This window comes from Salvia splendens, chromosome 6, assembly GCF_004379255.2.
Source record: "Salvia splendens isolate huo1 chromosome 6, SspV2, whole genome shotgun sequence".
Taxonomy (NCBI): Eukaryota; Viridiplantae; Streptophyta; class Magnoliopsida; order Lamiales; family Lamiaceae; genus Salvia; species Salvia splendens.
In genome coordinates, this window is record NC_056037.1 from 4,340,129 (window position 1) to 4,352,131 (window position 12,003).

The 12,003-nt window shown below is 45.9% G+C and overlaps 2 protein-coding genes across 2 annotated transcripts; one reads left to right on the plus strand and one right to left on the minus strand.

The window, feature by feature from the left end:
- Positions 1-884: 884 nt before the first annotated feature.
- Positions 885-9,159, plus strand: LOC121806888 (SUN domain-containing protein 1-like). Its single transcript, XM_042207059.1, has 2 exons — positions 885-2,094; positions 8,704-9,159. Exons 1-2 carry the CDS (start codon positions 1,072-1,074, stop codon positions 8,995-8,997), a joined length of 1,317 nt encoding a protein of 438 aa, XP_042062993.1. The 5' UTR covers positions 885-1,071; the 3' UTR covers positions 8,998-9,159.
- Positions 9,160-9,293: 134 nt separating this feature from the next.
- Positions 9,294-10,986, minus strand: LOC121806889 (putative B3 domain-containing protein At5g66980). Its single transcript, XM_042207060.1, has 4 exons — positions 10,799-10,986; positions 10,114-10,508; positions 9,896-10,034; positions 9,294-9,678 (listed from the first exon to the last, which is right to left on the minus strand). The coding sequence occupies exons 1-4, from the start codon at positions 10,895-10,897 to the stop codon at positions 9,547-9,549; spliced, it is 765 nt and encodes a 254-aa protein (XP_042062994.1). The 5' UTR covers positions 10,898-10,986; the 3' UTR covers positions 9,294-9,546.
- Between the last annotated feature and the right edge of the window lie 1,017 nt (positions 10,987-12,003).

The window sequence follows — 12,003 nt, forward strand, 5'->3', positions numbered from 1 at the left end:
CAACCCCTGGAGGTATTCGGCTCTGGTCGGATCCGTACACTTCATATTGGGTCCTCCGATATATCCACCCAACACCTCGCCAAGATGAGGGTTTCATCCGGTTAGTAGTTCGTACGGCCGGGGGCGTACTCTTCATTCGTTGTCGGAGGTGGCAACTTGTACACGCGGTGCTTTGCCCGCTTCTTTCTGGCGGGGGCGGCAACGGCCGAGGGGGCTGCGACCGAGGGCTCGTCGTCGGAGGGGGCGGCGGCGGCCGAGGCGGCGGCGCGACGGGAAGGGGCGGCAGGGCGAGTTGGAGACGACTCTAAGTCAGAGAGACTGTACGAATCCGTACTGAAGTCGGGGTTGTACTGCGTGTTGTCGTTGAACGATCGATATTCGTCAGGTTGTGTACCCGGCCACCGTGCGCCATCTCCAAATATCGGGCTACCAGGATTTGAGTATCCACCGGAATCCATTTTATAGCGTAATTTGAGAGTTGAAAAGTGAATCGAAAAGTTACAAAATTTTCGAATTAAAAAAAAAACTAAAACGCGTTGCATCGTCCGCGTCGCCCACAGTGGACGGGCGATGGCGCGGACGATGCCCTATCGTCCACGCTTCGTCCGCGGACGACGCATCGACCGTTGTCCGCGCACCCACAGTGGCGGACGATAGCGCGCCCGATGCATCGGGCGCGCTATCGTCCGCCCCATTGTAGATGCTCCGGACGCGCTATCGTCCGCCTCATTGTGGATGCTCTAATGTGTTTAAAATTATCTATTGGACTTTTTTAATATTGAAGTCAGCACATAGACAATTTCTTGGCAATTAATGAGATTTTATTAGGAAATAGGAACAATTCAAATTTTGAAATCGCCTCTCAGTTTATATATTAAAAATTCAACTACTCTCCCCTCCCCCTCTCACACACACACACACACACACAGGCACCGTGTGTTTTCAATTTCGTTTTCCCTCTTTTTTCTCTCTAGGGTTCTACGCTACGCACTGCTCAAAATTCATCGATCAATCCTCACAAATTGAACTCCGAAGTCCGACTCACTTCCGATCGGATTCGAGATCGCACAAATGTCCGCCTCTACCGTTTCAGTCAGCGCTCATCAAGGGCCCGTCACTCGCCGCCGAGCGGTTGAAAAAAATTTCCCGAGCGGCGGCTCCGATTTCGCCGCCGCCGCCGCAGTAATAACCGATTCTGACGCTCGACCCACCAACGCCGGAGACACTGCCGCAGCGATTCTGAGGGATGCGAGGAAGACTTCATCCGCCCAAATCCAGGCAAAAAAGTCCGGCGTGGCCAAAAAGGCGACTAAGCCACGCTGGCTGACTGTGGTCAGCATTCTCACTAAGAATCTGGCGTTGGTGGTGGTTTTACTTGGTTTCGTGCAGATGGTTCGGTGGACAGTGATGAATTCCGGTGGTGATGTTGGAGATTTATCGATAATGTCTGGGGATTTCGAAGGGAAGTTGTCAGAGGTGGAGAAATTTGTTACAAAGACGATGAAGGCGATGCAAGTTCAGATGAATGCGCTAGACCACAAAGTCGAGGATGGTATTAGTTCGGTGAGGAAGGAGTTTGACGAAAAATTTGAAAGGAAGGAGGCGGAAGTTGATTTGAAGTTGAAGGCGTTGGATGTTAGGTCTGATGCTTTTGAGAAGTTTATTGATGGATTTGGAAGTAAAAGCTTGCTATCGAAGGAAGAGTTCAGTGAGTTTTTTGAGGAATTCAAAAAGACCAGGAAAGGTGATAAGACTGAAGTTAATGTTGATGATATAAGAAAGTATGCAAGGGAGGTTGTGTTGAAGGAAATTGAGAAGCATGCCGCTGATGGTCTGGGAATGGTGGACTATGCACTGGTGTCTGGTGGTGCGAGGGTAGTGAAGCATTCGGAGCCATATGGTGGGAAAGCCGGTGGCAGTGCAAGTTGGTTGTTGCAGCGGAGTAGGGTCAGCGCTGAAGCTGAGAGGATGATTAGGCCAAGCTTTGGAGAGCCTGGTCAATGCTTTGCTCTTAAAGGGGGGAGTGGGTTTGTTGAGATCAGGCTTAGGACTGCCATTGTACCAGAAGCTGTGACTCTCGAACATGTTGCTAAGGTAATAACTGTCTCCTCTCATATTTGAATTTGCATCAGTTTATGTGCTTTAATTCGTTATCGTTAGATCTATATGACCATATACTGCCTTTATCATTAGCCTGATTGATGACAATAATTAGTGTTGAAGAAAAGGTGTCAAATTTTTTGAGGATCTCTGATAAAGATAATATTGCCTCAATGTTAACATAATTAATTAATACTCCAGTATAATTAAGCGTTGAGATGATTTTCCGAAAAAAATTAAGTGTGGAGATGAGTGAGAATTCGAGCTTTACTGACAACTTAAGTACATGTTATATGGTTGACTTGACTGTAACCCGAAGGCATTATGAAAAAAAATTCCGTGTTGGTATATGTTTTAGACAGAATATGAGAATCAATGAGTAATTATCTCAAGACCCCATGCTTAATTAAACTTAAAATGAAGAGCTTCCTGTGATAGTCTACATGGCTTGCATAAGCATATATGTACCAATATTTATGTTAGATAATGTAACACTATTCTAGGACATATCATCTGATGTAGCAATTGCGATTGGCTATGCTATAACTTAGTAGTTTTCTGCCTTTCATAGTACTTTGGGATGAAGAGTTATTGGCTTAATTTTTGCCATGACTGAAGGTATTCTGAAACAGAGGTAGTATAAGATACCATTCCATGAACTTCTCATGAAAGAGATCTTAGCTTAATTTGATGGCACTAAATAATGGAATTAAGGCATACAAGATCCTCCAAGAACTCCAAAACACCTGCCTTCTCTTTGGCTTAAATTAACTTGGGAATGCATTCATTTATGCATAACTCATGTTTGAAACATTGTGGTTATTAGTATTTTAGGAAATCACAATAACAATAAGTGCTTGATAGGCTTTTATTTGTTTTTTTTGTAACATAGAAACAGCGTGTTACGGAGTAAAGACTACCCACACAAAGAAGCACGAGATGTGCTGAATATACTGGAATAAAGGAAAAGGAACGGAGATTATTATTGCTGGAAATATGGAAGAACTAGAAAACAATCCTCGCGAGGAGGCCCTACGACAAAAGTCGTCCAATTGTGATCACGTCCAGAGATGCATTCTCTCTGCCCGTTCTCTCTATTTATAGACTTCTATCTCAGCTACTTGAAATTCAAAATACAAGAAAATAGGAACTAACTTAACAACCTAACAACCTGAGAAATTGATGCTAACAAATTAATTTGAAATCTTCTCTCTTGCTGTTGCTACTTAGTCGGCCATATCACTTCTCTTTCTCCCCTCTTATACGTTCTCCACTCTTTAACTGTATCAACTGGCCCATCCGTCAAAACAGCCTTGTCCTCAAGGCTGAAAAAAGGAAACTGCCCACAAACATCAGCTTCATCCATCCAAGTCGCCTCCTCAGTGTCTAGCCCATCCCATTTTAGCAGGACCTGCTTTACCTGCTCTCCGTCTTGGTCCAACACCCGTCTGTCCAGGACCCGCTCCGGTAAGATTGGGGGTTCGTAATCGGTCAGTCCCTCCGGCAACGTTGGTTCAGCTGTTTCTTCCCCAATGGCTCGTTTCAACAAGGAGACATGGAAAACCGGGTGAATTCGAGCGGAGGTGGGGAGCTCCAAACGGTACGCAGAGCCGCCAATGCGTGCCCTGATCCGGAATGGGCCGAAGTAGCGCGGTGCTAGCTTCCTATTTCGCACAGTAAGGAGTGTGGACTGGCGGTGCGGTCGAAATTTCAGGTAGACCATGTCGCCGATGTTGAAGTGAACATCGCGACGGCGCTTGTTAGCCGCGACAATCATCCGATTTTGAGCGCGTTGAAGGTGGTGGCGCAGGAGTTCCAGGGCGTCGTTGCGAGCTTGGAGTGTGTCGACAACCGCCTGAGCTCTGATTTCACCGGGTAGGAAATCATGGATGGTCGGGGGCGGTCGGCCGTAAACCACCTCGAAAGGCGTCGTTCCCGCGGAAGAATGGGCACTCGTGTTATAGCAGAATTCAGCCCAAGATAGCCACTTGTGCCATTGCTTCGGTCTATCTGATGAGAAACAACGGAGGTAAGTTTGCAGGCACCGATTTAGTACCTCCGTTTGGCCATCAGTTTCGGGGTGGTATGCCGAGCTCATCTTCAGCTTAGTTCCCATCGCGCGGAAAAGCTCTCTCCAGAAGGAGCTCAAGAAAAGCGGATCTCGATCCGACACGATGGAACGAGGGATGCCATGGAGGCGTACAACTTCCCTTGTGAATGTATCAGCCACTGTCGAGCCGAAAATGGGTGCCTCAAGCCCATGAAGTGTGCATATTTGGATAAACGGTCGACGACGACGAAGATGCAGTCGAACCCCCCCGCCTTAGGTAGTCCGGAGATGAAATCCATGCTTATATCCTCCCAAACTCGTTCCGGGATTGGCAAGGGTTGTAAGAGACCCGCCGGCGCCTTGGTGTCGGACTTGTGTCGCTGGCAGATTGCGCATGCCGCAACAAAGGCAGTGACCTGCCGCATCATCCCAGGCCAATACACGTTCGATGCGAGCCGGCGGTAAGTGCGATAGGCCCCGGAGTGGCCCCCGGTTGGTGTGGTGTGAAACTCGGCAATCAATTTCTGAATCCATGGTGATTGTGGAGGCACCACGATCCGTCCCTTGTAGAAAAGAGTCCCGTGAATCAGCTCGTAGTGGAGAGATGAAGGACGCCCTGCCTCCAAGTCAGCTTTGATTCTAGCCAGAGTCGGGTCGGCGGGAATGGTGGCTTGGACGGTGGACCATTCCGGCCAGGATGGTCTCGACACAGCTGCGAGTTGTAGTGTTGTTTCATCGCGACGGGAGAGAGCGTCGGCAGCTTTATTGAGGTGGCCTTCCTTGTAAACGATCGTAAAATCGTAGCCCAACAGTTTCGCAGCCCAGTTCTGTTGAGCCGGAGTAGCCAATGGGTGGGCCAAGAGTTGACGTAGGCTCCGTTGATCCGTGTGGACGACAAAGCGGCGGCCGAGTAGGTAGGGGCGCCAATGATGGATTGATAAAACTAGGGCCATCAGCTCTTTCTCGTAGGCCGACTTTGCGAGCCATCGGGGGGACAGTGTTTTGCTGAAGTAGGCAACCGGTTGGCGCTCTTGCATTAGGACCGCGCCCAGTCCCCGACCCGAGGCGTCACATTCGATAACGAAATCTTTAGTAAAATCTGGCGTACGGAGTAGAGGTGCCGACGTCAGTGCTTCCTTAAGAGATTCGAATGCGGCGGCTGCGTCGGTTGGCCATGTCCAGGCCCGTTTGGCGGTTGGGTCTATCGGCTTCTGTAGAAGGGCGGTGAGGGGGGCTGCTATCTTGCCATAATCACGAATGAAACGGCGGTAGTAGCCGGTTAAACCGAGGAAACCCCTTACGCCTTTCAAGTTCGAGGGCGTCGGCCACCGTAGCACGGCAGAAACCTTCGCTGGGTCCATCTTCACCCCTTCGTAGGACACGATATGACCAAGGTATTCCACACTATGGTGTCCCAGCAAACATTTCTTGGGATTGACCACGAGGGAGTGGGCGTGGAGGGCCTGAAAAACATGTTGAAGATGCTGCAGATGTGCCTCCCAAGATGTGCTATAAATGAGGATATCGTCAAAGAAAACTAGGACGAACTTTCGCAAGGCTGGCCGGAAAATGTCATTCATCAAGCCTTGAAATGTGGCCGGGGCGTTGGTGAGGCCGAACGGCATCACCAAAAACTCATAATGGCCTGAATGCGTGCGAAATGCGGTCTTGTGAACGTCCTTGGCAGCCACTCGAATTTGGTGGTATCCTGACTTCAAGTCAATCTTGCTGAACCATCTCGCGCCATGTAATTCGTCGAGGAGCTCCTGAATGACCGGAATGGGGTACTTATCGGGGACCGTCCGCTTGTTCAATTCCCTGTAATCGACGCAGAAACGCCACGAACCGTCTTTCTTTCGTACAAGTAGGACCGGGCTGGAGTAGGGGCTGGTACTTGGCTGGATCACTCCGGAAGCCAGCATTTCTGCTACTAGCTTCTCCATTTCATCCTTCTGTGCGTGGTTATAGCGGTAAGGTCGAACCGAGACCGGCTCTGTACCTGGTAGGAGCGGAATTTGATGGTCGATGCTGCGACTCGGTGGCAGACCCCCGGCTGAATCGGTGACTGCTGGAAAAGCGGTTAAGAGTTGTAGTAGCTGGGAGCGTGCAGCCTGTGACAGGTCTGTGCCTGTGCCAAAAGAGACCGCCGTTGACTCCTTTTCCACTGATCGAAGGAACCAGCAGCAATCCCCGTCCTCCAGGGAGCGTAGGTCCTGTGTTGAGCACGCGCGCCGCATAAGGGTCGGGTCGCCTTTGATAGATACGGGTCGACCCTCGACCGAGAAATCCATCGAGGAGTGCTGCCAATTTGCCAAGACATACCCCAGGGTTTCGAGCCATGATACCCCTAGGATGACGTCGATGTTGCGGAGAGGAAACACATAGCATGATACCGCAAAGCTCTCCCTGTTCAAAACCAAGGGCACCCTCCGGCAGAGCCCCGCGGCTTGACGTGACGTTCCATCGCCCAATATTACAGAGTAGGGCTTGGTTGGCGTGATTGGTAACTGTAGTTGTATTGCCAATTGCTCTGAGATAAAGCAATGACTAGCTCCACTATCCACCATGACTTTGATCCTATGTGAATCAATTTCTCCAAATAGCTTCATCGTTTTTGACGTGTCCAGACCATTCAGCGATAATTCCGAGATCTGCAGCTCGACGTCCTCAGCAGCCCCCTCGAATTCCTCCTCCGCGAAAACCTCGTCGTCATTCTCGCAGACCAGCACATTGAGAGTTTTGGGCGGACACCGATGAGTCGGCCCGAATTTCAGCCCACATCTGAAACATGTACCTGCCGCGATATGTTTCCTATACTCTTGTGACATGCTTCGAAAGCGTTGGTTCCCCGGTCGAGAAGAGGCTGTCGATGATAAGTGGGAGGTCGCCGTGGAAGGACCCCTGGCACCCGGCCGGGATGATTGGGCGGGCGACATGGCCGCCGGCGTGAATGATTGACCAACTGGTGGTTTAGGGGAGTGGGTCGTAGCCATCAGGTCAATATCGAGGGCTAGTTCAACCGCGTCCTCGTAGGTGGTGATCTTTGCTGCTTTCATCTGGAGGCGTACCTCCGGGCGAAGGGCTGCCATAAAGAACCCGAGATACTGATGGGAAGCGATATCCGGAACCTGCGCGAGGCGTGCCTCGAACGCCGCGACGTAGTCAGCTAGAGAGCCGGTGTGACGAACCGCAGCGAACGCTTCATATTCATCCAACGCCCCGTTTCCACCAAATCGCTTCATCAACTCCCGCGCAAATCGAGTCCACGAGAGGTTTGGAACTCGTTGACGCAATAACTGGTACCATGGAAAGGCCCGGCCTGCCAAGGCTACCATTGCTACGCCTACCCATTTCTCGGTTGGTGTTTCCGAGATTAGGAAGTACTGCTCTGCCCTGGCCAACCATGCGAGGGCATCTGTCCCGTCGAAAGTCGGCATGGGTGACTGTGGTTTGTACCCCCCAGCCACTGAATTGGACTCCAGATTTTCAGAGGCTGCGTCGGCCTCCGGGGGTATTTTGGAACCTGGAGTGAGGGACGCAAAACCCGCGCGCATCTCGGTTATCATGGAATCGAGTTTGGATTCCAACGCCAAGACCCTATCATCAGTCTGTTGGGCATGGGCGTTGAGGTTGTCGATAGCCTTCTCCACACCGTCTAGGCGTGAATCGCCCCTAGAGTTAACCATCGTTCACCGCACCAATTGTTACGGAGTAAAGACTACCCACACAAAGAAGCACGAGATGTGCTGAATATACTGGAATAAAGGAAAAGGAACGGAGATTATTATTGCTGGAAATATGGAAGAACTAGAAAACAATCCTCGCGAGGAGGCCCTACGACAAAAGTCGTCCAATTGTGATCACGTCCAGAGATGCATTCTCTCTGCCCGTTCTCTCTATTTATAGACTTCTATCTCAGCTACTTGAAATTCAAAATACAAGAAAATAGGAACTAACTTAACAACCTAACAACCTGAGAAATTGATGCTAACAAATTAATTTGAAATCTTCTCTCTTGCTGTTGCTACTTAGTCGGCCATATCACTTCTCTTTCTCCCCTCTTATACGTTCTCCACTCTTTAACTGTATCACAGCGCGTTATGTTATGCTATATGTTCATATTCACATCATTTCACTGTTACTCTAGCAATAGCTTTGACTGGTGTAGCCTCTTAACCACGGAAATATTTACTATTGTGTGGATACTGGATAACATCATGTTGGTGGGCAGGAAGACTTACTGAAGCTTTTTTGCCGTATGTTATGAGTAATGCTGAATCTTATCTTGTTAAGCGGAAGAGTTAATATCTATTGTTATATGGCTCATAGCATGTTGGTTCTTCCTTGAAAAAATGTCCCAGGGGACAAAATCTACATGTAGTAGTTTTGTGATGTAACGTTGTGTAGTTTCTGCAAAAGAAGTTGCTTCAGAAGAGTACCAACTATCATATCTGTTTCCTCTAGGTTGCAAAGTTAATTCATTTCTCATTGTGGAAAATCTGAGATGAAGAAAGTATGTCCACTTACATTTTGATCTTGTCTGCTATGAACAGAGTGTGGCTTACGACAGGTCCAGTGCTCCCAAGCACTGTAGAGTGTCGGGATGGCTGCAAACTGATTCAGAAATTGTTGCTGAGAAGATGTTCCTCTTGACTGAATTCACTTATGACCTTCAGAAGAGCAACGCTCAAACTTACAAGGTGGAGTCATCGGCCTCTAATCTTGTCGACATTATCAGGCTTGATTTCACTTCCAACCACGGGAGTACTTCTCATACGTGCATCTACCGGCTGAGGGTACATGGCCGTGAACCCAGCCCTGTTCCAGCACTGGAAACACAATCTTGATGCATCAAGTGCAAAACACAAGTTCTGACTCTTTCTTTGGCTTGCTATATGTATCCGTTAATGTTTGTGCAGGAGTATCTTACTTTCTATCAATGTCTAAACTTTGTATAAATTTCTCTGGTGATAATTTATTGTGCTTATGAATCTGTATTTTTACCCTTATGCTGGGTTTCCCGTGTAGTGGTCAGTGCAACTTCACCCGTTTTAGTTGTCGTATTTTTTCATATTTTAGTATAGTAGTATGTACTAATACATACCACTAGCTTACTCCATCTAAATGTCTTATAATTATAGAGTTACACAGTCTGATTAATTTATACTATTCTGAAATCAGTTAAGGTCCAGCACTAAGAAAACATATAATGTCTCTGCACAAGGCACAAAAGATAGATGAACAAGCTCCAAAAGATGGCAGTGCATAAGCTAAGAACGAGCTGATTTCTTTGAGTTGCGTAAGATCTTGACATCAATTGTTGTTTGAGTCCCAAATGTGAATTTGCAGCAATCTTTACGGCCTATGTTGTTGTCCGTCTGAAACCCATACAGCCCCTAGCCAAGAAACGATGGACCATTGTGCAGTGTGAAGATTTTTACCGGCCATTCCTTCCCTTTTGCACCTCGCAGATACATTTCCGCCCCCAAATGGACACTCTCGTTATTCGTCACTTCATCTGGGATTCTCTGCAACCGACCAAAAACATCACATAAACTGAAGTAGGAATACAAGGAAACATAGTGAAGATATATCAGTGAAGAGATCAAGAAGGATATGTCAATGTGAGTTGTACATCTCAACTAATCTAATCTTCTAGCTAATTCTGATCACAATTTCAAATTTCATAAAGTACTGAAATATTTCTTAGTGTTCCCCAAACTCTACATGAGAATAAGCACTCACCAGCACTTTGGAACGGCTAGGAGGCGAAACAAAAGACGGGCGTTTTGGAATGACTCGCACTGTATTTTTAGACACCTTCCTGTTGTCTGGTTGTTCAGATGCACCAACTTGTTCTTCTACTTTGTTCACTTCTCTAAACCTGCAATTTCTCATAAAATGAAAAACGGTATACTACAATTCCATGAAGAGATATCACTCATCACGACCAAATGCCTAACCTTCTCGAAACTTTACTCGTTCTTCTACCAACGCTCGACAAATGATCCTTGCCCTGTGGGCATGCACGCTTCCTAGAAGCCCGGTCTGGTTTCGTCTCCTCATCAGTTCCTTCTTCAGTTTTGACAATGTTATCTGGACCCAAGCTTTCCTTCTTGCAACCGTTTATACCGAATATCTTTACAAGGAACGAATAAGATCCGCGATAACAGAACACCAAGAACTCCCCGACCTTCAGCCCGTGATACTCAACGAACATCTGCCATCCATCCTTGAAGAAGATCCCATCAGGAGTTTCTTTCACTTCCACAGACCATGTTTTACCAGCATTGTTTTTCAGTATGACCTTTTCATTCAGTGTCTTTCTAAAGCCCTTGGTGAAATCTGGTGGTATCAGCTGTCCAAGAACAGAGATGAAAACAACATTTTAATTTACAAAATCCACAATTTAGCCCAATTTACTCACAATCACGATAATTAGGCAGAAAGGGGGTTTTCATAAGCAAGGAGATATGAACATGCAAAGATATGGAGTAAAAACTAAATTTACATGTCAAGATTTGAAATCAAATGAAAAGTGGAGTACAGAATTGGAAGATTGTAAACAGATGAATTATTTTGGTGAGGCACTACTAATAAAGAGAAAATGGAGAGTAGAAAAACAAAGGAAGAAGAGGAGAGTTGCACCAGTTGGTGAGAGCTGAGGTTAGGAAGATACACTTTGAAGAATTCTGCGCCTTCCACACTAGCAAAACTCCTTCCTCTTCCTCGCCGTCGCCGAGCCATTCTTTTCAAATCCACCCACACCTACAGTGTCACTGTGTGTATACTGTATATGATGATGAAGAATTGAAATGACGATGTTGGGAAGGAAAAGTCAGTCTTGATTGAATAGTTCGCGCCTCTTCCCATTTTAATGTAGGAGTATATGCTACTTCCTTCGCCTCCAAATAATATGCACTTTAAGTTCGGCACGAGTTTAATGAAAAATTGATAAAGTAAAAAAGATATAGAGAGAAAAAGTAATTAAAGTATTGTTAGTAGAGAATGTGCGAGAAAAGAGTTTTCAAAATTGAATATTGCATATTCTTATAAGACGGACTAAAAAGGAAATATTGTATATTCTTGTGGGACGGAGGGAATATTTATTTAGCCAAATTACCGGAATAATAACGAAGTTTGATTAAATTCTTTTTTAGTACTCGGCAATTTTAAAAAATATTTAAAAAATTATAGTTTGGAGTTGTTCTCAATTACTTATTAGGATTTATTTTGTAGGGTTGAACTTTTTGATAAGATAGTCCAAAAATCATATTTGGAAACACATTATTTAAACGACATCGTCTATCTATACAGAAAATAATGTTATTTGGTTGAACATCTTCAATATATCACGCCTAAACGACCATATTTTTCAATGTAATTGTGAAAGAAGCAAGATATTGTGTTTTTCTTGATTAATTTTAAAATTGCAAGGAAAAAACTAATATTTATGAATATTTTTAATAATCTACCTTTTTATTTATTCTCAAAAGGGTTTAAGTAAATTTATTGAGACAATACAACGAATCTTGCTCTATTTTGTAGTAAGACTGAGATACATATAATTAGTACTATCGAAAAGATAATAATATTTTGATGGGACTCAAAACAAATATTTGGTTCTTCACCTTCGCAAGGACTGTGCTTGAAAGTGCACCAAATGTCCAAATCCCAACTTTGAGAGAATTATCTCAGAAAAAAGTTAGGAAACTTGATGCAATCCCATTATCAGATGCCGAAAATGGGTTCGGCATTGTGTATAATAGATTTTTGGGTTTTTTTTTTTGTAATTTCATTTTATTTCCTTTTATCGAGGATTTCCAATTTCCAGATCACTTATACAGAGTGTC

Excerpts from the sequence above, each read along its gene's own strand:
- LOC121806888 (XM_042207059.1), top strand. The coding sequence starts at position 1,072 with ATGTCCGCCTCTACCGTTTCAGTCAGCGCTCATCAAGGGCCCGTCACT. Across the intron at positions 2,095-8,703 it reads CTCTCGAACATGTTGCTAAG|AGTGTGGCTTACGACAGGTC; the intron begins GTAATAACTGTC and ends TGCTATGAACAG.
- LOC121806889 (XM_042207060.1), bottom strand. The coding sequence starts at position 10,897 with ATGGCTCGGCGACGGCGAGGAAGAGGAAGGAGTTTTGCTAGTGTGGAA. Across the intron at positions 10,035-10,113 it reads ACGAGTAAAGTTTCGAGAAG|GTTTAGAGAAGTGAACAAAG; the intron begins GTTAGGCATTTG and ends GAGAAATTGCAG. Across the intron at positions 9,679-9,895 it reads CTAGCCGTTCCAAAGTGCTG|AGAATCCCAGATGAAGTGAC; the intron begins GTGAGTGCTTAT and ends GGTCGGTTGCAG.